The 25660-nt window shown below is 40.6% G+C and overlaps 1 protein-coding gene across 1 annotated transcript in view; it reads left to right on the forward strand.

The window, feature by feature from the left end:
* Positions 1 to 25660, forward strand: part of ADGRA1 (adhesion G protein-coupled receptor A1) — a 454349-nt gene that overhangs the window by 51262 nt on the left and 377427 nt on the right. Inside the window, exon 2 of the mRNA XM_030570731.1 lies at positions 20229 to 20300. Within this exon, the coding sequence (XP_030426591.1) occupies positions 20229 to 20300 (72 nt within the window). The remainder of the gene's footprint in view (positions 1 to 20228; positions 20301 to 25660) is intronic.

Consider the following 25660-nt stretch of genomic DNA (forward strand, 5'->3'; position numbering starts at 1 on the left):
GGAGGGATTTGGGGCAAAAATCTGTCTGGGATTGGCCCTCCTTTGAGCAGGGGATTGGACTAGATGACCTCCAGAGGTCCCTTCTAACCCTGATATTCTATGATAGTTACTGGTAACAAAAGTCAAACAGAAGATTGTGGCAGATCTGAAGTCAGCAAGATATTACTCTGTTATTCAGGACTGCACACCTGACATGAGCCATATGGAACAAATGACTTCAATGGTGTGTTTTATAACAACAACAGAACCTAGTGAAAATGTCCCTGCAATGGTGATTGTCAGCATTTTCTAAAATTTGACATTAATGATACTATTGGAGCTGGTATGACACACATGCTTCTTAAAAGCTGGAAGATACAGGAATTGCAATAGCTGACATGAGAGATCAGGGCTATGATAATGGTTCCAACATGAGAGGAAAGAACAGGGGAGTGCAGACATGGATCTGAGAGTTAAAACCTTGAGCTTTTTTGTCCCCTGCAGTTCTCATTCTTTGAACTTGGCGGTCAGTGATGCAGCATCAGTTTCTAGTAAGGCTGCTGAATTTTTTAATGTAATTCAAAGCATCTATGTATTTTTCCTGACATCAACTCTCAGATGGCAAATTTTGAAGCAACATCTGGGATCATCCTCTCTGACACTGAACCCACTGAGTGCTACACTATGGAAAAGTCAAGTGGAGGCGATAAAGCCTAGCAGACACCAAATTGGGAAGATAGATGATGCCATAGTTGCCATTCTGGAGGATAATGCTATGACAGGAACTGTTTGTGGGAGAACAGTGGCAGAGGGAAATGGAATCACAAGAAACATATATAACTTCAAATTTCTGTGTGGCTTAGAGTTGTGGCATGACATACGGTTTGAAATAAATGTTGTAAGCATAGGTGTAGTTCTTTGGGCTAGGTTTGGTTCCCATTGAGCACAACCATTTAGGCTGTTCTAAGAGAATAAATAAAATAAACCTTGAACTACCTTAACTCTTCATTGACTCCATAGTGGTTTGAAGCACAAAATTCCCGAAATAGAATCAAAACCAATTATTTTCATTAAAATAATACAGAGGGAGTTTCATGGTTCTAAACCATTAAGTAGAATAGAGTTGGTCAGGAAGTGATTAGTTCCTCTTGAAAACTTTTTACAAAAATGCAAAAAAAAAATCCTCAAAAAATGTTAATAACAAAATTTGGATTTTCATATTTAAGACTGAAAGCCAACATTTGTCAGTTTTCACTGACTGAAAATCAAAGTTGAGGTATGGGATAAAATTTAGGTTTTCAAGGTTTGTGAAAAACCTTGAAGGTTTAATTGAAATGGAACATTTTATGTAATAACACTCATTTTTGACAGAAGAACTTGATATATGTTAATCATAAGACTGAAATAACAGAAACTCTTTCCAAAATGTGTACTTTGAGGTTATTGTGTCGCTAGAGAGCTATAGGAAACCTCTCTCTTCATTTATTAGTGTTTTATATTTTTAGGCAAAGAGTGAGGCGGAATCTAAATCCCATATGAATTGTTTTAGCTTTTCTAATTCCTTTTGGACTCACTGTCAAAAATGTTCTGATTTTTCACCATAAATTGGATAGCATCCTAGGTATGTCCTGTTAACAATTAGATTCATACGTGACCTGGTGAGTCTTTCATATTTGTCACTGAAACTTCTCTGTAAGGCCTCAATTCAGGAAAGCATCCCTTAAAGGGGCCTTAAATTCTGGCCTTAAAAGTGATGGTGCTTTCATAAATCCAGCTCTGAAAGCTGAATTTATACTTCATCAATAGAGGGACCTCCATGAAAAGCTTTATTTATATGTTGCCTCTCCTTTTAGACTTTGTATCAGCATGTGCTGTGGATTATTTAAAATGCATAAATAAAATGTCCTATTGTCAACTAGTGAGTAAAAGGGCCACATTTTCAAGCTGACCTCAAACTGATCTTCTGCATTTATATAAGCAAATTTTGTGTATGCACTGTCATCAGTTGTCAGATTGGAAAGTTAGAGCACAATTACAAGCCAAATATCCATTTGCAATTTCGCATGAGGGTTTTTAAAATTTGATGCTGAAAGTACAGTATTATGTTGGGACTGCTTTTTGTAGATTATTTCATATGGCCCTCATGATAGCAAATGTAAGTCATTGATAGATGTGGGACAGTATTACTGTGCTGTTAAGATTTTTTTTAAAAATCATGTCTTCCAGTAATAAGTAGCTTTTAAATGTCCCTGTGTTCTATTCCACATTCTTATATTTTTGATTACAAGAATATTGTAGATTCAAGTATCAACTTTTAATCTCCTTTTCAGAGCCATCTACTCCTATGATATGCATATGCAAATTTTTTTGGGGGGTAAATTTATGTTCTCATAGAAAAATATCAACTATCAATCTTTTTTTCAATTGAGTTGCAAATAAGTCAGTTAATTTACATTTTAAATTAGTATTCAGATATAACTGAAAAAATATTTTTTCTAATTATGTTTGAAGCATAGTAGTGATATTGGTAAAGGACCTGGTACACACCATCTCTAAAATACAGTACAATATTTTATGAAAATTTCAGTAACTTCAAGTACAAGAGATAATAGTAATTGTATGCTAGTAATTTGCTACTTGATATTATTGTCTGATAAACTTGTAATTTAATTTACTTGAACAATATAGAACCAGGAGCTGATCTGTTTTCAAGCTTTCACTGGTGTGTTTATTTTGGAGAAACTTTTTTCACCACTTCCTATTTGTTCTTAAAGCTCCATTCCTTTTTGGAATCTGCAATTCCATGTAATCTCAGGAAAAAACACTGGACTGCTGACCTCTGAATATTAGGTTCTTATTGTCACCCATACCTCCCTGCCAAATGGCCCAAGGAATAAAGAACAAACAGAATTTAGATGTGATAATCCTGCTCTTTCAGATCAAAGATTTTAATGTTCCTTAGGATAACGTATTTTCTCATATAGATCCGCCAGAAAGAAATGTGTGTTTGTCATGCAATGGCCAGCTCTTCAGTTTCCCATGGGGATTGGCAAGTATTTAGTGAATTAATAGTAGCTAATATATACCATCATGAGGGGAGAAAATGCCATTGCAGGCTTCACTTCAGCAAAATCCAATCTCCTAATAGTACCTTTGGGTTAAAATATGGTAGCTATAAAAGCAAGCCAATAAGATAAATGCCTACATTGATGAAGAATTTGACTGTTGTTCCCTGTTCTTTAAGTATTCAGATATATTCTACTTATGTCTGCTATAGGAGCTGAGACACATGAGTATTTGAGAGAAAATTCTGAGTACATATTTCTTAGACACTGAGAAATGTATGGCATGATAAACTGTAAGTAACTGAAACTGGGAAGACCACAGAGACAGAAAGGATCCTGCAGAATTTGAGGGAGTTCAGTTAAGGGCCATGTGGCATGGAAAAACAACTGTATGAAGAGAGTCTGAAAAAACTGGGATTGTTTTCCTTGTAAAGGAGATGAATAAGAGAGGATATGATAAAAGTATCTAAAATAGCTAATCATATAGAAAAGATACATTTGGCATTTCTGTTCAAATGGCAACAGGGAGATCTTGTGTTATGACAGTCAAACTCAAAACTGATAAAAGGAAATACCTTTTCACACAACATGTAATTAGACTCTGGAACTTACTGCCACAGGATGTCATTGAGGGCAAGAACATAGCAAATTTGAAAGAGGGATTAGATATTTTATATAGATAAGAATATCCAGAGTTTATGCAAACAACAACGTATTGAAAGGAAGAGAAAGCTTAATGTTTCAGTACATTAAATACTTAAAACAATCTTTAATCTTAGAGTCTAGGATGAGACTTTTTCATATGGAGGGCAGGCCTTATGCAGGACCGGCGCTAGGGGTTTGAGCACCCTAGGCGCATGGCCATTTCGCCAACCCGCACACTGGTCCCCCAGCTCTGCTGCGGACGGTCAGCTGCTCCCGCGGCTCCGGTGGAGCTGCCACAGTCGTGCCTGCAGGAGGTCCACCGCAGCTGCGCAAGCAGCCGACCGTCTGCAGGCACGACTGCGGCAGCTCCACCGGAGCCGCGGACCAGCGGACCCTCCGCAGGCACCACTGCTGCAGCTCCACCGGAGCCGCCTGCCACCCCCTCCGGCAAAATGCCGCTCCCTAATAATGCTGGCACCCTAGGCGATTGCCTAAGCCGCCTAAATGCAAGCGCCGGCCCTGGCCATATGTTGCGTTTCTTGTACCTTCCTCAGAAGCAGGTATGACTGGCCATTGTTTGACTAGGGGGACCATGCGTCTGATAAGTTATGGCGATTCCTGTGTTCTTATTCATGATTTCAAGTTAGTAATGTTTGTAGAAGAGCAAACATTCATCACCTTTAAAGGACTAAGAGGATATAAAATTAATAAATTGAACTATTTTTCATACATTCAGTAGTACCATTTTTCTAATTTTAGGGAGCAGTTACTGCCTCACTATTCTATTTTTCAATCTGGGGAAGGACAAGTGTATCTTTTCTCCAACACCCCCAAACTTTCATCCTAGTGCAGCGGGGATGGAGGGGACAGGAGAGCCACCTGCAGAAATGCCGCTCAGATGTGGAAGCAGCACTGCTCATCTCACTACTTCCACCACAAGGCTCACTGATCAGCCTTGTATAATTCTCTGAGATCAGCAGCAAAGGTAGAGGCAGACTTGCATACAGTTGCGGGGTGCAACTGAGAAAAGAAACAGTTTATCTCCTGCCTGCACGTATGTAGATATTAGGAAACACTATTTCATTAGGAAGGTGGTGAAGCACTGGAATGGGTTACCTAGGGAGGTGGTGGAATCTCCATCCTTAGAGGTCTTTAAGGCCCAGCTTGACAGAGCCTTGGCTGGGATGATTTAGTTAGTGTTGGTCCTGCTTTGAGCAGGGGATTGGACTAGATGACCTCCCAAGGTCTCTTCCAACCTGAATGTACTGTGATTGACCACATGGCCTTGAAAAAAGGGAATATCGGGTTTGGGGGTTTTGTTTGTTTGTTTGTCTTTTCCCTCTGGGTCCTGTCAAGGCTTGTTTTTACAAAAACAGTCTTCGTGAACCATTGTATATTCTGGCCAGTTATAGAAAGAGCTGCTGGTCAGCTAAGCCATGGAGGTTGGCTTAGGTTAGCTGAGCACGTATGTGTTTGCTTCTGGAAACTCCCTGTCTTCTATCACTTAGCATGTTGTTACCGTCACCTTACCATTCTCTGCAAGTAATCTCAAGCCAACCCTCATGCTCATAAAGAATGGGTTATGTAAGGAGTTGGACTCTGGGTGAAATCCTGGACCTGCTAAAATCATTGGGAAAGCTTACATTGATTTCAGTGAGTCAAGATTTCACCCTCTGGCTCAAGGCAGTGTGGTAAATGTTAAGCCTATAAACAACTCAGCAGCACTGCCACCATCTGCTGGTAGCTATTGTCCCACTCTCAGCTAGTGGTTTCATTCCTTCTTATATCCTCTGCACCATAGGTGAGCACTGAATAGTGGAAGTGTCTGCATTTCATACAACAACTAAAACCTTAACTCAAATTCAGCTGGTTTGTCAGACAAACAAAACAAAAACTAGTTTTTAATAGCATACCCCTCAACAATCCCTTTACATCCCCATCCCTTAAACTGACTTCCATGTCACGTGCCCAATAAAGAGAAGTACTGTCTATTTTTATTTACTGCATTATTAATCTTTCATACAAATCCTTTAAGATAAAAATGCACCCATCTAGTACTCTGAATGCATGAATAACCTTTCTTAAAAAGTACATATCCATTTACAGTTTATAGCACCTTTCCTCTCAAAAGTTGTTAAAGCACTTTTCAAACATTCTTACAGTTCCCACAAGAATCAAGTATTACTACATCCATTTTACAAATAGGTATACTGAAGCATAGAGACACGCAAGTGATTTAGTCAGGGTCATGCAATGAGTCAGATGCAAAGCTGGGACTAGAACCCAGATGTCCTGACCCAGTCCCCAATCAGTAAACCACCACACAATTGCTATTGAGAGTCAGGCTATTGAGATTTAATTTGCCTTATAGTGGTAAATTGGAATATTTCTTTATTCCAAAGAACACATGATATAAGCCCTGATCTGCAAACACTTATTCTCATGGTGACTGGTTTCAGAGTGGTAGCCGTGTTAGTCTGTATCAGCAAAAAGAACAAGGAGTACTTGTGGCACCTTAGAGACTAACACACATTTATTTGGGCGTAAGCTTTTGTGGGCTGAAGCGTACAGTGGAAAATACAGAAGTGGGCTTTAGCCTGCGAAATCTTATGCCCAAATAAATGTGTTAGTCTCTAAGGTGCCACAAGTACTCCTCATTCTTTTTACTTATTCTCATGCTTAACTTCATGCAGATAGGTAGCCCTACTGAAATCAATAGGGCTAGTCATATAAAGTTAAGCACAGGAACGGGACCATACACAGGAAAACATTACAGTAGGCGTGATAGAACAGCCCAGAGGCTCAATGCTACCAATATCTTACCAAATTATACATTTTTAAAATGTGTAACTTTTGAAGTGAGATTTGTGTTCCTAGTAGCATAGTCTCCTCAAGGAACATTTCAGATCATGGTTAAATTTTTAAGAGAACACCTTAAAAAGCTGTCATGAATTTAGTGTCATGAATTTTGGGGGGCAAAATTAATCTACATATTATGAGGATTCTACAAATCCATACAAATGCTACATTAAAATGTGAAATTTATAGTAGAAATGTTTTAGGCAGTGCCCTGCAAATCTGCGGATATCTGAGACCATGTTTGCTGATCATGGATGGATGCAGACACAAATTTTGTATCTGTGCAGGGCTCTGGTTTTAGGCTTTTAGCACTGTAAGGTTGTATGAGTTTTAGTGAAATGTGATTGCACATTTTTTTGTGCTGTCTGGATTTCTTTAACCACTGTTTATACTATCAGATTTGTTTTCATAGTCAACCACTAATGTAATAGATTTTCCAGGTGTTGAATTTCTTGGATACAGTTGATTGCATTTTTGAAGCTCTCTGCAGTGTTTCCTGTCATGACTGGAAAGCCTTTAGGTCTGACGGTATTTGGACAGACAAATTCATCTGTTTACAAACAAAGAGAAAAGAATATGCTTTACTAAAGTGGATCAGTCTGGTTTAAAGGTTTGCCAGTGCTTAACAAATACAGTAAAAGAGCCAATCATATTGCTTTTCTGAAGTACTTACAGTTCCATTAGTAATGCTTTGATTCCTGCTGCTTTTCGTCCTGTTCAGTTAATGAATGTGGCCCTGTGGCTGAGGGAGCTTGTTTCAAAAGCTGTGAACTAGAACTTCCCCACTGTTAAGGAATCATACTAAGATCCTAGACCGTGTGCAAGACAGACAGTGAGCTAGGTTTTTTTGGTTTTGTTTTTCGTTCATTTGAATTAAATCTTCAAGTCTGGATTAGGACTAAAGTTCTGTTTTCTGCTAGTGATGTGAATGTTCAGTTTCACTGTCTGGACTGTGGTGTTGCTTGAATAAACATGCTCTCAAATGTGTTTTAGACAATTAAAGCAGATTTGCAATGATTTATGCAAGAATTCTCTGCCCTTGTTATTTTTAATGTGACTTAACAGTCTCTCATACCACCCAGAAGGAGTGTTGGGGAAAAGCATCCAGTAAGGATAGTGAGAAAACAAAATACTTTTGTTCCAAAGAAAATACTGTCTAGGTTTTAACCCCAGAGTTTTATTTTCCAATAAGTTTCAACTGAAGGTTTCGATTGTCTTTCACACCAAAAGACCCTTCTACAAACTCATGTGGTAATATCATCAATTATAATTAAATGTCTCATTTTCATCTTAAATACTATATGTGCAGTGAAACGATCAAAGGTGCAAAGAATGTTTAAAGGCCCTTTCATTCAAATAACTCAAAACAATTTATAAACAATTCTTAATCCCTACAAGATTCCTCTCCATGCATCCCACAATTCATCTGATTTGCAAACCAGTGCCATTTTCAAACCAATGTCAGGCAGCAAGGAGTAAATACTATGAAGTGCTGTGTTTGTGGTGGTCATTAATACAAACTGGCTGCTGCACATGCATTGACAGTTGTATTGCAAAGCCTGTTTAATTACTTGGAGAGACTCCTAGCCCACAGCAGCACCCTGATGTTACTTGGAAGAAAATTTTTTAAATCCTCGTCTACAGTTGTATCATACTATGCAAGAAGTCCCCTCCAGAGCACTGTCAGGTTGGGTTTCTGCCTTGGGCTCTCTGACACTGTCTGTATGTCAGGGGTTTGTGGGTCACAGAGATCCTGCCTTTCCAGGTCTTCTCCTGCTCAGGGTTGTGTTTGGTGTGTTTTTGGTGGTGTCCTCAACATGCTGGGGTTTGGTAGTCTCCTTCATAGACCATGTGTTCCAGCTCCTCATGGTAGGCACAGACGACCTGAGTTCTACCAGAAATCCTGGTTTTGTTCCTGTTGCTTTTATAACCCTGTTGGTTAAGGTTTATAACCTTTGTTACGGCACTGGAGTATGCCCTGGCAGTGCCCCCTCTCTTTCATGTGGCTTGGTTATCCTTATGCATATTTTGGTGTTCTGGTGACTGCTGATAAGATGGAACTGGACTGTCTCCTCTGCCTAGAAGGCAAGGAAGTCCAGGACCTCAGCAATGGACCATAAAAATCATAGGTCATGGCTGCTGTATGTGGCTGCTATGTAATCAGTATGTTACTTTGGTTATGTGAACATGCCATGAGTTAGAGTTGCAAAAGGAGCACACCTGGCTGTGCATCAGCATTTAAATGGACAGGTGGCAACTGGTCATGGTGATCCTAGGGAGTTGAGGGGCTCACAGATTAACAGGCAAGCCAATGCTGGTGTGCAGCAATGCATTGTGGGATATCAGTGGGAGGACTTCCAGAGGCAGAACAGTTGATTTAAAATGGGGCTGCATCCACACTTTGTTATAGAAAAGCTCATCCTGAACATCAGTATATTCATTTTCAGCATGGAATAATTAATTCCAGTTGAGACACCAGATAATTTGGGGTGGGAGAGAGGGAGAGAATATTCTGTATGTGGATGCAAGGCATTTTATTTTAGAAAAAAATCAAGTTAATCTGAAACGTTTAATCTGTTTAACTCACAAAACCCCTGTGAGCTAGGGCAGTGCTAATATCCCCAATTTACGACTGGGGAACGAAGAAGCTAAGTGACTTGTCTGAGGTGACACGGGAAGTCTGTGGTGGAGTAATGAATCTCAAGTGTAGATAAGCCCTAAATTCAGAACAGTGCCTCCTCTGGTGTGCTTGAGATTTAGCTGTCTCAAGAAGGAATCATTAAGGTTGTGGAGTACTGGATTCTCCATACGTTACCCTGCTGTGACATAAGGTAATTCAGAAAAAGTTACATTCTCTCTCTATTCAATGTAACATTAACTAGCTCTAAGATTAGGGTTTGGGTCTCAGGTGGAGATATGGTGGAGGGGATTTACGTGAAGCCATTGTTCAAATGCCCTTTGTTCTCCTCACTGCTCCATTCCACATTTAAGCAAACACTCACATTGCTTCTTGCCAAAGGGGACAGAGCTGTGGAGGGCTACTGCAGGGAAAAGAGTGAAACAACAGGAAGCAACATTTCTGTCCCTGAAATGATCCTTCTTACTCCTGGAAAGAAGCTATCCTTCCTCATCTGCAGTGATGGCAAGGAGCTCTTTAAGGCCCTTCTGCACTCCCTCTGCATGAAATACAGCTGTAGGAGCATGCACAGACACATGCAGTGTCAATCTTCCACAAATATTCTCTTTTTAGCCCTTGAGCAACCAGAAAGTCAATACCCTCACTTCTCAGAGCTCTCAAAGAGGAAAGGAGGAGAACTGAGCTAAGCAAGGAAGGGTTCAAGTCACATAATTTTCCCTAGTGCAGTGTTGTCACGTCTCACAATTTCAGTATGAGTCACAAGCTCTTTGGTGTTTAATTTTAAGCCCAAGCACCTGGAGGCATGGGGTTAGGTGAAATTTTTTTTTTTAAAGAAGTAAGTTTCTAGCTGTTCTGGTTGCAGAGAAAATCTTGAGAACTTGAACCAAGAGCACCCAAAAGACTCAAACAGAAAGCAAATAAAAAGATTCCTAAATGTATAATTACCGCACTCCACCCCACCCTCATTTAAGCCATTCTAGTGAATTTGTGTCCGACTCGTGACTTTTGAATGTTTGGCGTTGGCCATATTGCTAGTGAAAAAATAATTTTATCAAGAGATGGGAGTTTGGTAAAAGAATAGGGAGGTACTAAAGGTGGAGTGAGGATTGGGAGTGTAAGAATATAGATGACTACATAATTTAGCTTGTAAAATGCTTTCTTAGATTGTGAACTCCTCCAGGAGGAGTACTGACACTTACTTGTTTAGGAAATGTTTTGCACACTGATGATAGTCTAATAGACATTGCTTTTAGAAAAATATTTCTTGAAATTGTTTGTTTTCCTTCTGTTCAAACTCATCTGGGTAGACACCATGATTTACTTTTTGTAAATTGCCATACAAACAAAAAAATTGTGTATATAAAAATACTCCCTATTCTCCTTAGAATACCTCAAACATCAGTTCCCTCTCTGTCCTGTTCAGACATCAATATCTGTAGGTGGCTAGCAATCCTATTTATTTATTTAGGGAAGCTGTCAATACTTCATTCTTCCCTTGTAAGTCAGTCTGTCTGGATCTTTAATAATTTTGTTATAGTCCTCTGAATCCCTTCCAACTGGTTAAGGTTAATATCCTTCTGGTATTCAGCTACCCAAGCTATGTGCGCTATTTTAGTTTTGGTATCATCAGCATCTTAAAGAATGGGACTGTTATTGTCCTCATCCATGACAATGATGTTTATCTCTGCGTATGTAGCCCACAATTGCAATGGCTTTTTTTATCCCCTGCTATTTTGTGTTGCAAGCTCTATTCTAAGTTGTTGTACTACAACTGTCAAATAAATTATGCATACTGTGGGGATAAACATTATATGTTGTTTACTTGGAAGAAACATTATAAACCTTAAAAATAGTCTGTCATTTTATACTACAGCATCTCAATGTAAATGTCCCCCATCCCACTTTATGCCAATTCTGCAAAGATATTTTTAAATGTCACTCTCACCTCCCACACTTCTTCCAACTGCTGATTTATGGGGTACTTGGTTCTGCTCCCCACCTTCTCTCTGCCTAACAGTCCTATCTCTGCAGTTCTAATGCAAAGAGAAGAAACAACCTAGAACATGACACATCCAGTCCATTATTAGTCTTCCAAAGAAAGATTAATTGATATTTATTGCTGTAATTTTGTTCCAGTAAAAGAGGGCAACCATAGTTTTGTCAGCTTGTTATGCACAAGATTTGAAATAGAATCTTTTCAGATTGTAACCTAAGCAGTGAGTCTATAGAAAGATGTAATGTCAAGTGGACTTGCTACATTCTCATATCTGTGTACAACACCAATATAGGGGGAGGGATAGCTCAGTGGTTTGAGCATTGGCCTGCTCAGCCCAGGATTGTGAGTTCAATCCTTGAGGGGGCGGGGAATGGGGGTAAAAATCTCTCTGGGGCTTGCTCCTGCTCTGAGCAGGGGGTTGGTTTAGATGACTCCTAAGGTCCCTTCCAACCCAGATATTCTATGTGGCAAGAAATGCTTGTAAAACTCATTGTCTAATGACAGAACTGACTTCCTATTAGCTTTCTGTCCTGGGAAGGAGTGATTTTAAAAATGAATTGGTGGTTGTGGTGGTAATCAGCTGAACATGAGCTCCTGGAATGATGCAGTGGCCAAAAGAGCTAATGTGATCCGTGGATGCATAAACAGGGGAATATTGAGAAGGAGTTACAGAGGTTATTTTACCTCTCTATTTGGCACTAGTGTGACCGCTGCTGGAGTACTGTGTCCAGTTCCAGTGCTTATAATGCGAGAAGGATGCTGATGAATTGGAGAAGATTCAGAAAAGAGTTGTGAGAATGTTTAAAGGATTAGAAAACGTGCCTGATAGTAGTAAACTCAAAGAGCTCAATCTATTTAGCTTAGCGAAGAGAAGGATGGGAGTGACTTCATTACATTCCCTGAGTACCTGCATGGGAAACAAATATTTAAATAATGGGCTCTTCAGTCTAGCAGAGAACGGTATAACGTGATCCAATGGCTGGAAGCTCAAGCTAGACAAATTCAGACTGAAAATATGGTGTACATTTTTAATGATCAGAGTAATTAACCCCGGAACCATTTGCCAAGGGTTGTAGTGGATTTGCCATCACTGACCATTTTAAAATAAAGACTGGATATGTTTCTAAAATATATGCTCTAGTAATTAAATTGATGAGACTCTATGGCCTGCATTATACAGGGTCCCATCTGGTCTTGGAATCTATAAGGGATGTCTGGGCCTGTAAATTAAACATTCCATCAGAAAATTGAAGAATGGCAATACATTGGGGTCACAGTCAGATGGCACATAATCGGGATTTGTCACTGAATTTGGTCCACTGATTGGATCATTAATTTGTGTGGGCCAGGTACTGATGGGGAGTGTGACATGAACACTGATCCTGGCCTTGACCGTCTTTATCAAAAATGGTTTTCAACAAAATCTAAACACAGGAGCTGTCTTCCTGGATTTGACTGCTGCCTCTGATATCGTTTGACATGGAGGCCTTTTGTTTAAACTCTCTTGCATTGCCCCACATTGGGTGGTCAAACTAGTAGAGCTCTTTCTCCAAAACAGGCAGTTGAGAGTATGTGTGGGCAACTGCTGTAGCTCTTGGAAGTGTCAGATCAACAGCCTTCCTTAAGGCTCAGTTCTTTCACCAATTATTGTTCAATGTCTACATCAGAGACCTGCCAACTACACTCTCATGCAAGTTCATCTATGCCAACAATGTCTGCTGCAGCTACCAAGCTCAGTCCTTCTCAGAAATTAACAAGGCCTTGAATGATGGTGTGAAGCTCATGGCGGACTATTATAATCGATGGCATCTGCTGCTGAGCTTTTACACTAGAAACGATCATGGATTTCATCTGTGTAATGCAAGTACAAGTCATGAGTTAAGCATTTTCCTTAGTGGCCAACACCTTCAGCATGATCCAAATCCGGTTTACCTCAATGTGACATTAATTAAGGTCATTAATGTACTGCTACCATTTGAGGAAGATGGCATCCGAAGTCAACACTTGGAACAATTTGCCATAAAATTGGCTGGTTCAACCTGGGGTGCGAGTGCCTGGACACTTAGAACATCAGCCCTTGCCCTCTGCTATTCAACAGCAGAGTACTATGCTTCTTTCTGGTGTTGCTCATCTCTCACGAGGCTGCTCAATGTAAAGCAGGCCTACACAACATACGGCCCGCGGGCTGCATGTGGCCTGCGTGGGCTCACTGTGCAGCCCGTGGGGGGTGAGTAGACAAGCGGCAGGGTGGGGTAAGCCAACAGCCGGCTGGCTGGCCAGCTGATGGGTGGGCAGGCGGTTGAAGAGGCCAGTGGCAGGCGGGGGAGTGAGGGTGAGCCAGTGGCAGGGGCAGGAGCAGTGGCAGAAGGTAAAAGGCCAGCGGCGGGCAGGCAGGTCAACTGGTGGTGGGGGGAGCAGGCGCGCTGGCTGTGGACAGGCAGGTGAGCTGGTGGCAGCGGTGGTGGCGGGGGGTGAGTAGGCGAGCCGGGTGGGCAGGGGGCTGAGGAGGCGAGCGGTCGGGCAGTGGCAGGGGAGCAGGTGAGCCAGCGGAGAGCCCTACTACCTTAGGGCTCGCTATAATATATTACCAAGGTTCAATACCGCTGTTTCGGTGGGGCAGCTCTGGGGAAGGAGGGTTTGTTTCCATGGGGCAGGCGGTGCTGGGGGGCTGTGTGTTTTGGGGGGGGGCTGGGTGGCACTGGGGGCATGTTTCAGCAGAGACTGGGGGGTTTTGGCCCTCAGTTGTTTTCTTTGGAAATATGGCCCTCGCTACTTTGCAAGTTGTGCAGGCCTGATGTAAAGCTTAACAAAGCTATGAGTATACTTACCATGACTTTACAGGCAACTCTGTTGCCGTGGCTACTGATACTTAATAACATAGCGCTGCCCCATATTCACTGTGAGAAGGCCTCTGTCGTGCTGCTGGCCAAGATCTGTGAGAATAGCACCTGCCTTTCTGTACAGAACTCTTCAACCATCGGCCAGCTCGCCTGTTTTCTAGGCGCCTTTTATGGTCACTTATGGAACTACAGGACATGACAGTGGAATCTGCTTGAGGCAATGAGTGATCTGTGGCGACAATCATTGATCACTCTTTCATCACTGACCCAACCACGTGTCCATCGGGTTTTGATCTACCAAGGTCCCTGTGGTCATCTCTGAACCAATTTCGAATAGTACAGGGCAGCTATGTGCCCAGTCTCTTTAAATAGGGTTTTTCTAATGACCTGTGATGCAGCTGCTGTCAGCTTGAGACTCTAGCATATCTTTGAGTGCCCACTGACTTATTTTGACAGTGGGCTACTGGCCCTCCACTTGGCTCATGATGACGCCATCAAATGGCTGAGCTCAATGCACATATGTTGATATATATTTCACCAGAATGAATTGTTGCTTTGAAAGCCCATGATTCCTGAGCATCAGGGTTATTCCACTCATTCTGTAGCTGCTACTTTGTTAGAGTCAGAGATGCTCAGTTAAAGAGATTTAAAGGTACAGTCTGATCTCTCTGCTCCTTCACCAAATCCTATCAGACTAACACCTTTGCCTCAACATGGGTCTTTGTGTCAGAGTGCCGAGAACAGTTGTCTCTGAGTAAAGGACTACCTGACAAATTCCTCTACACTTCTGTAGCACAAAATCTATGCAGATACTAAATCTTTACCTGAAAATAAAATTCCATTATCTCAAGATATACTAATATCAAAGACTCTCCATGATCTTGTCACTGATTTATTTTTTTCTTTAACCTATCATTGGTTATTGATTTAATGTTTAGGCTCCTATATTCCCGGACCAAGGACTATTTTAAAATAGGAGTTTCACTGAACTTTGTATCCAAAAAACTAGCACAGCTTATGCAAGCCCTACTCCTGCTGAGTCTGTCTGGAGCAAGCACCAAAAACCACTTCTCCTGCAACCACACACTGCTCCCCAGAGCTGTCTCCTTTGACTTCCTTATTAGATCTCCACTCTGTAAAGGGACAGGGTGTAGATAGATATAACCATGGCATTCCCTTATGAGGTCTACAGCTACTCTTGTTATATTTCGACCTTATGACTTAGGAGTGTTTTTATATTAATATAATTGGTATGAGTCCCCATCATAACTTCCCATCTTCCTCCTAATTGTGGTGGAATCTTTACCTGGGTAAAACATTTAAAAGTCCTATTCCATATCAAGAGGCCTAGAATCCTTAGTACTAAAATATCTGATAGGTTTAGTGTTTCAGCCCGCTAGTATGTGTCTGTCACTGACTCACAAATGCTGGATCAGTGCACATGAATATTACTTTTTGGGGGAAAAAAAAAAAGGAAAGCTGGAAAGTATCTTTTTTTGGGGGTAGAGGGAAAATGCAGGTAGGGCAACAGAGAACATTTGCCAGGAAACTGTTTAGAAATAGTAAAACATTTAAACACAAACTCTTTTGGAAGTGGCACTTGAGACAAACATTTAGAAGGTAAACCTTTTTATTTCTTCATTTGAATAAAAAATTAAAAATGCAAGGCTCCTAGCACATAGCTGGAGACTGATAATTACTTTAACACAGCAAGTAGGCAGCTGTTTTAGACTGTGTTTTATCACTGAAATCAACTAACACCTCTGAAAATATAGGACAAGTGAAAATGCTGAGATAGTAGATAGTAAGTGTGAAATCTTTAACATGTTGTGTTCTGCTGTTATTTATAAGGAGAAAAAAACCCCTCAAGTTAAAGGTTAATGTTCTCTTATCAAAATAATCACACGTGCATCAGTTTCTGATATTATAAAAACACAGCATACGTTACAACTGCCGATTATAATTAAGTAACTAGGTACATAAAAACAAGAATCCTATAGATAACTACATTTTAAAAAGATGCTTTTGTGTTTATTTTTCTACATCATTTCTAGATTTTGTTTCTATTTACAAAATGCTGCATTTGGCTAGAAGCAGACTAGAAGCATATTTACAAAAAACAAAGGAGTAAGAAAAATATAGCGTCGTTCTACTCACATGTGGTACATCTTTCATTCTTTCAGGTGCTTTGGTAAAGAAAAGAATGTACTGAGGTTTTCAGAATAAACTGAACTTTGAGTACAGACCTCAGGCCAGGCTTCTGTTACATGGAAGAGTTTATTTAAACTTTTGCATTTAAAATTCTTATTCCGTATCAATATACTCCAGAATATGGCCACACAACTCTTTCCTATCCCCACAGTGAATATCCTTAGAAAAGAAGATCAAGTATGTAATATCTAGCAATATTGTACAATACAATATAATGTAACTTAAATTTTGCCAGTGCTGAAGTCCATACTATTAACAGAACAGTCTGTCTAAGTAACTGGCTTTGATTATGAGGAAACCATTTTCATCTGCTCTATCTGGATATTACACTTTTCTGAAGCCATGACTTATTAATATTCCATCCACCAAAGTTTTTGCATTTTTGGCTTGAATTGCATATTTTAACTATACCTAATTAAGTAAGCATTTGCTGTCTTTACATTATCATGTTTATAAAACCTTCTTGGAGGTTGATGTATACAGGATGAGGCAGTGAAGAAAAATTAACTGTAGGAAACCTAGTCATTAGGCAAAGGTCTGTATACAGTATAACAGTGTTTAGAAACACACAATTAATTAGTTCTAATTTTTAAACTTTTTTGGGGGTTCACATTGGTCTTTTAAAAATGAGAATTTTGAAGACCAAAAGAATGCTGTTTAAGAAAAAATAAAATAGGCAAACATAGTGACTGGATGTGACCACATTGTTTAACTTAAACAAACCATGTTTTATTAGCATCATGAAGATATTTTTCTTCACTATGTTCCTAGTCCAAGGAAATTGCCGTATGCAGATAATTTAATATTGTATTGTATCTATGCTATTAGGTCCAAACAGAAGCAAATTTAGGTGGTGAACAATATGAAACACACATTATATTTACAAATGGAGTTTGTCAGCAGAGTTAAATCTTGTCTCTATATCCAGAATATAATTATTAGAAAACTGGAAAAACCAAATGATATATACATATAAGGGCAAATATCTGAAGACAGGAATGCATGTATCATATTGAAGTGAGATGGGAGTTCTAAGGTACACAGATCTTTGTAAATCTGGGTCATACTGAACAGTCCAAGTGTAATATTTATACTCCCTGCCATAACAATATACCTCAAAATACGATCTCTTCATAACACGATATATAGCAAATGACACAATGTATAATATGAATAACATGAATTTCATGTTTTGAGCCTCCAAAGCCAAGCCAGTCTTACCTTGGGGACTTCATTTTCCGTGAGCTGATTCAAACTCGCCTGGTCTTAAAAGTTTAGATCAGGGGTTGGCAACCTTTCAGAAGTGGTGTACCGAGTCTTCATTTATTCACTCTGATTTAAGGTTTTGCGTGCTGGTAATACATTTTTAACGTTTTTAGAAGGTCTCTTTCTATAAGTCTATAATATATAATTAAGCTATTGTTGTATATAAAGTAAATAAGGTTTCTAAAATATTTAAGAAGCTTCATTTACAATTAAATTAAAATACAGAGCCCCCTGGACTGGTGGTCAGGACCCGGGCAGTGTGACTGCCACTGAAAATCAGCTTGTGTGCCGCCTTCGGCACCCGTGTCATAGGTTGCCTACCCCTGGTTTAGATCCATAAAAAGGAAGGAAAGAATTAAAAAAAACACCAAATAACCTCTAAAACCTAAAAGAGCAGCAAAATTCTACAGTATGTGTGTCAAATATTCAGTTTAAATGATCAATTTTAAAACTATTCAACCAATATGCATCAAATATGGCTGCCTTAGATGTTCAGGAGATTATAAAACAAAATCAGAACAAACACTAGCCCTGTTTTGATTTTGAACTTTAAGCACATGCTCTGTTATGGGATTGTTAAATAATCTGTAATGTTGCTTATGTTATGTTTAAGATTTTGTGTTATACTGTGGAAGAGAGTTGATGTGTTGTGTAGTATATTTCCTTACCTGGTGGAGATCTTGTGAAGATGGGGAGTCACTGTCAGTAGAAATGTTCTCTGAGGATGTAAGGATACACATAAGGGTTGCTGCATACCTAAGAATTTCCTTGCTTTTAAGGATTTGAGTTGGGGGGGTGGAGGGCGGCGGCAAGTGTCATACTTAACCAGCCTTAATTCCTTTTAAACTAACTTCTTGTTTATGGAATCTATTTAAATGAGATGCATTGCACTGACACATACTTCTGATGTGTTCCTTATTTTAAAGGCTGTCACTCAATATAGTCCTAAAGTTATACACAAATTGGGTATCCCCTCAATTTTATTGTTGAAAATTATTTACATTAGTCTAAAAAAAATCATGGAACTCATCAAGAGTTATTTATATGACAGGATTGAATTCCACAGCATATTAAGTTTTCCTGCCTGGATAATTATTTTTGTGTCCCTCATTTTGGGAGTTTCTCGCACACTGTGTTCCACGTTTGGGCCTTGGCAGGTTGAGAGATTATGTCTATGCAAAATATGCTGGTGCACAGCATCAAAATGTTTTCTATTAATATTTTATTGATTAACTCCCTTGAAAAAATCAGGGATAGGGTGAAAGGTGAGGGAAGGTAAAGAAATGGAAAGGGAGGGAAAGGAAAGGAAGAAAGAGGGGTAGGAAGGGGAAAGGAGAGCGATATCTTAGCGTCCATCCGCTAAGCATCAATCAAAAATTTCTACAAAGTCAGACCAAATCTTTTCAAATTTGTCTGCGGTCCCTTTTCTCTGAAATTTTACCCACTCTTTAGCTGCCAGCTGAGACAAGTCACTGTGCCAAGCTCCTACCTCTGGAAGCAGTCAGCTCTTCAGTCTAAGCAATATGAATTGTTTGGCTACAAGCACTGCAATAGAGAAACAAACTTTCCGTAAGTTGTAGTGTTTTCAAGGTGATGGGCTAGATTCCAAAACACAGTTCTTGATGTAATTTTTAAGGAAGTATCCATTATATTAATCATCCTGCTTGCTTCTAGACAAAAAGATTGTATCCTGGGACAGTCCCAACGTATATGAGCCAATGTGGCTCTGAGACATCCACATCTCCAGCAGCAGTCTGTTCTGCACTCTCAAATAAGTGTTCATTATATTTTAATTATAGTAGGAAATACTAGGAGATAAATTACTACTAGGTAAATTAGCATCTGATAGGTTTAAAATAACATTTACTTTTTTTTTCTTTCATGTAGCATCTTTTTTTTCCCTCTGATAAATGTGGAAAGGTTTTTGTTCTGCTACTTTAGAAAAGTAGAGTTGAATCTCCTGCAAAAGCTAGAACTGTGTGAGGAGGTACTTCCATTTAGCTCCAGTTCAATGTAGAAGGGAGCAGGTTACTCATGTTGGCAGGAGCGCCGCCAGCTTTTTTGCTGCCCTAAGTGGTGGAAGGTCCTGTCCCTGAAATGGTGCCCCTAACAGAGGCGGTGGAAGGTCCCGCCTCCGAAATGGTGGCCCCAACAGAGGCGGCGGAAGGTCTGGCTGCCGCGGTCACTGCCCCCCAAATGTTAGCGCCCTAGGCGACTGCTTAGATCGCCTAATGGGTTGCGTTGGCCCTGGCTGTTGGATGTATGGATCTGAAAATGGGAGATGGGGGAAGGGTCCAACACTGTTTTAGAAATTCCCAAGTAATTCCACCATTGTCCTGTTGCCTGGAGAAAGAGGTTTCTTCATATACCCCCACCTTCCCCTCACCCTCATCCACACAACCAGCTTGTTGACTTATGCAAGCATAAAAATTAACATTCACCAGCTGTTCTTCAAATGTGCTGTGCAGATGTCTATTAATTTCACAGTTTTCACATGGAACCATGCTGCACTTGTTGACTTACTTGCTTGTTAAACAGGAGAATGTTGAAGATGTAACTTTCCACTTGTGAAAATGATTATTATATTTACTGCTATAAAGGAAAATGCAAATGAAGCAGAGAATTTTGTGATTAGTATTTTACAGTGACATCATTTACTGTAATTACATGTTCTTAATCAGTGAAATTATCATGATCTGTTAACCAGATTCTTTTATGACTTTTTGCAGAATTCTGAGTAACAACAAGATCTTGTGGTTAAAGAATGGCTCTTTCTTTGGACTGAGATCCCTGGAGAGACTGTGAGTAACTGTTCAGCCTCTGTTCACTTTCCATTCTAAATGTTTCTCATATTTGAAATGTAAAACAAACAGGTAAAAAAATTCAGAAGTTCTTAGATATATATTAGAATAGGGTTTCTAGGCAATCATTAAGTTAATAAACAAGAGAAATGAGTGAACTTGGATGAAGAGGAAAAATGTGGGAAAGCACTACCATCAATTTGGAACTAAAATAAACATGAAGGGAAAGGCTTGCATCGCACTGCATACCCAATCGAAGTGAAGACCTGCATATGTAATGGTAATGTACCTGATATATAGACTGGCTTATTTAACTTTATAGATCCCAACACTTCTTTCTGTTTTGAATAATTTCCTGTGCAAAGAAATTGGACAGCATTTATTTCTTGAGTGGGTCATGAAATTTGTAAAGCTCCATTACATAGTATTTGTAACTCACAGATTTTTAAAAAGAAAGATGCATTGCTTACTCTTTCATTTATTCAAGAGTACCCAAATGAGTTTAGAAAAAGAATATAAGAACCTTCCATGAATAAATCAGCAATAAAATAGTTCTTTGAGTGCTGGTCCCTATGTGTATTCCATTGTGGGGAATGCACGTGCACCATGAGCCTGCAATCACAATTTTTTAGCCGTGTCTGTTGGTCTGCATCTTTGCCATTTGCCCCTTTGCTCTCCAAGCTGAGGGCATAAGGGGCAGTGTAGACCAGCTGCTGCTCCAGTTTCATCTTACTGCTGCATGATCTGAGATGGAACTTCTCCAGTGTTTCCAAAGCTTCTCCTTTTTGAATGAGTAAATATATCATTTTAAATCACTTAAATTGTTTCCATTAGTTTAGTTTAGTATTAGTGTTAGTTATAGTAGAACCTCAGAGTTACGGACTCCTTGGGAATGAAGGTTGTCAGTAACACTGAAATGTTTATAACTCTGAACAAAGTACAGTTCGGGCTCCAGATCCAGCTGCTGACGCTCCAGGGCAGGCTTCAGCAGCATCTGAGCTTCCTCCTCAGTGCCGGCAACATCCTTGCAGGTAGGTTCTTTCCCTGGATCAGAATGAGTTTGCCAGCTTGTCCCCATCCTGGCGTGTGTGTGTGTGTATGTGTATGTGAGTCTGTGTGTGAGAGAGAGAGAGAGAACAACGCCTCTCCCTCCCAGTGTGGGGTGCTGAGGGGTGAAAGTGGTGCACACTGTGGCTTCCCCATGAGTGGGGATGGGGCCAGGCAACCCAGATGTGCTTACCTTTTAAGAGGCAATACAAGCAATATTTTGCTTTTTTGTGGTTGTCTCTGCTGCTGCTTAACTGATTACTTCCAGTTTCACATGGTGTCCGGTTAACTGGTCAGTCCATAACTGATGTTTGTATCCAGAGAAGCCCACATTGTCTCCAGCTGCAACACCTACCAATCCTTTCCCAGATGAACTAAACAGGCACAGGAAGACAGACTCAAGAAACACTTTATGGAATATGCTTTGAGGCCACAGTCTGACCCAGACTGATCAGACCCCTCCTCCCCCAGCCCCACATACACCAAGAAGCATGCCACCAAGCTTGGTATAGGATATGGAAGGAAAGCTGGTAGTTGGATCATCCTGGAAGTCTTCTGCAGATGCAGCTGATGCCATGGCTTTAGCAATAGCTATGCACGGGACATTATGGCTTCACTCTTCGGGATTTCCTCATGATGTACAATCCAGGGAGGATCTGCCCTTTGAATGGAATAATCTCTTTAGCAACAAGCCAGATGAAGTCTTTGCACTCATTAAAAGACTCAAGAGCATCCCTCTTTGGAATTGGCCTGAAGAGAAAGTACCAGAAAACCATCTCCTATAGACCTTATACAGTGCCCCAGCCCTCATAAGCCTCCATGAAAGAGGCAGATGATACACCAGGGATCGGCAACCTTTGGCACAGGTTTGTTTACCTGCTGCGTCTGCAGGTTCAGCTGATCGCGGCTCCCACTGGCGGGAAGCAGTTCAGGCTGAGGGATGAGACCTTTTGGGAGCCATGATCAACAGATGCCATCCATGCTACCCAAGTCTTCTCTTCATCAGTTTCTTCACTTTTTTCCACAGTGGGCAGGACATCACAACAGTCAGATGGAGACTTGATATAATATTATCAGGGTACACCAGATTCCTCTCTCTTCCTCCTCCAAACCTTGCTTCCCTGTCCCTGTTCAGGGATTCCTCTCATAACAGGAGACTTGTCCAAGTAGTAGGGAGGGAGGAATAGCTCAGTGGTTTAAGCATTGGCCTGCTAAACTCAGGGTTGTGAATTCAATCCTTGAGGGGGCCACTCTAGGGATCTGGGGCAAAATCAGTACTCGGTCCTGCTAGTGAAGGCAGGGGGCTGGACTTGATGACCTTTCAAGGTCCCTTCCAGTTCTTGGAGACAGGCTATCTCTATTATTTTATTTTATTTATTTATTTAGTCTCCCTCCTCATTCAAAGAGCCATAGAACCAATACCTCTATAACACCAAGGGAAGAGGTTCTACTATAATTTCTTCCTCAGATCAAAGAAGAAAGGAGGCTGCAGATCTAAGACAATGTGTGTTTTTTTTATTTTGTTTTTTATTTGCAAGCTGAGATTTAGAATGCTTCCTTTGGCATCTATCATCCAGTCATTGTACAGAGGGGATGAGTTTACAGCTGTAGATATGAAGGATGCCCATTTTCCCATGGACATCCACCCGTCTCACAGATGGTTCCTGTGATTCACTTTGGGGAATGACCATTTCCAATACAAGATGCTTCTGTTTAGCCTGGCAACGGTTCCAAGGGATTATCAAAGTTATCTCATTTGCAGCAGCTCACTTCTCTTGTCAATAGTCATCAGTCGTCTTCTACCTAGAGGACTGGTTACTGACGGGGAAGTCCTACCATGAGGTGCTGTCAGCAGCCAAGGACAATATCCTGCAGTCTCTAGGATTGTGTAAAATTACTGAAAAGTTCTTTCATGCCAACCCAGTCTATAGATTTTATAGGAACCACCCTGAACTTGATCGCAACCAAGGCGTTCCTCCCACAGGACAAGCTCCACATGTCAAACATCTTTCCATGCAACTGAGAGAGCCCACAGTTGCAAATGTACTCCTGTCTCACCCTCCTGGGTAACAGTGACTTATACTTACATAACCTCATTTGGGAGACTGTCTTCAGGCTGGCTTTGCTCAGACAGCATAAACAAACTAATCTCCCTCTGTCAAGAAGTGAGGGCCTCCCTGAGTTAGTGGGAGAACAAGGACCAACAGAATTCTGTTCATTCTGATTTTACTACAGAATTCTCTCATCGGGTATACTTTGTTTTTGGCTAGGATGCCCAGCTGGGTGAACGTTCAGCACAAGGTATTTAGTCAATGAAAGAAGCCACAATGCCATAAACCAGCTTGAACTCAGAGTGGTCTGAGAGGCTTCCAAACAGTTTCTCCCCATCATGAGGTCTCACCACATTCCAGTGATGTGGGCCAACATCACCGTGCTGTTCTATGTAAACTAACAGGGAGGAGCGAAATTCACCCCCTCTCCCAATACAAAAGCTGTAGAACTCTGGAACTGGTGTATTTGACATCAGATAATTCTGTCAGCAGTGCACATACTGAGAGTACCCAACACCCAGGCAGACCTTCTCGGCAGGTGCTTCTCTCAGGACCACGAGTGACCGCTTCGTGACTCAGTAGATCATATTCCATCTTTGGGGCTCCTTGTCCTGCAACCTGTTAGCATCCTACAAGGACAAAAAGTGTGTGACTTATTGCTCTGGGGGATTTTGGGTCAGAACTTCATTGGAGATGTGCTTCTGGTCCCTGGTCAGGGCAAATAATGTATGCCTTTCCCTCCCACATCTCCTTATTACCTCAAGGCTTGAGGAAAATCTGGCAGGCCAAAACATGGGTCATACTGATCACTCCCATTTGGCCCGGACAATTCTGGTTTCTCAGCTTCTTTTAGTTGTCAGCTCATCTGCATGTCACTTTCCAGAACCTGTTGATGCAGCACAAAGGCAGTATCAAGCATTCCAATCCAGACTCACTACATCTGACAGCTTGGTTTTTGGATGGGCATCAAGCTGGAGACTGTGCGCTCAGGAGATGTCCAGTCTATTCTCAACAATAATAGAAGGGAGTCTACTAAACAATTGTTGTGCAGCCCAGTGGAAAAGATTTTCCATCAGGGCTCATAACCACTACACTTATCCAGAAGAATCAGACATCTCTGCTATCCTGATCTACCTTCCGAACCTAAAGACTCCAGGATACACGTTCAACTCAGTACATGTTAATTTGGCAGCTATCTGCACCTGCCCTCCCCCCACTGACTACTCCAATTTTGCCCATCCAATAACGATCAACTTCCTTGACGCTTACTTTGGATCTTTCCTCCTGTAAGCAAGCCAGCTTCAATGTGGGATCTTAATCTTGTCCTAGTGGCACTCATGGAAACCATTGGCCTCTTGCTCACTATTTTTTAAGACTTGTGGTCCCTGTCTGTATTCCACTACCTGCCCTCTGTTCCCTCTACTTCAGCTCGTGACTTTATTAGCCATAAAGAATGAACTGGAGCGATGGTCAGTCAGCACCACCCCTTATGCCCTTGGTTTGGAGCATGAGGAGGCAAATGGGACAGGTGTGGAACAGTGGCCACTGCTGAACAAATTTCCAATCTCAGGTGCATGGTGCATATGCATACTCCACAATGGAATACAAATGGGGACCAGCGCATCTAGAAGTACTCAGTTTAAAGAACAGGTAAATAATCTCACTTTGTATAGTGAAATACAACTGTTTGTTTTCTGTTCATATTTAGATAAATCACTACAGAGTTAGAAACTAGTCTACAGAGTTGTTGTTGGGTTTTTTTTCAATATCCATGGGCAACTAATTTTGCCAAGGTATCTAAATTGGGTAAGAATAAATGCCTGTCTAAAAATATCCAGTGTACTTTCAGCTGAAGTTATCTTTCACAGCCCCTCCTAAAAATAACTGCAATAAGGAGTTACTGTCAAAAAGTGACTGCTTGTATTCATCCTCAGAGTTGCATTTCAGTGATGGATAATGTTTTTATATGCAATCTCTACTGAGATTTTTAGGATTGTTCAGAATAAAAAATGCTATATAAAATCTCATTTATCAGTAATTACAGTTGAAATCTGCATAAATTATATTTAAATTTTGTTATAGTTTTGTGTTAAGGTGAGTCACTGAGGTACTTAAACATGTGAGTAATCCAACTGTTATCAGTGAGATTACTCAAGTCCTTAAATGTAGGCATTTGCTTAAGTATCCTGATGGACCAGGGCCTAACTTAGGAAACTAGTATGTGCCAAAACATATAAAAGCTTTGCTATATGTCATTAGAGC

The sequence above is a fragment of the Gopherus evgoodei genome, chromosome 7, assembly GCF_007399415.2.
Source record: "Gopherus evgoodei ecotype Sinaloan lineage chromosome 7, rGopEvg1_v1.p, whole genome shotgun sequence".
NCBI classification, from domain to species: domain Eukaryota; kingdom Metazoa; phylum Chordata; order Testudines; family Testudinidae; genus Gopherus; species Gopherus evgoodei.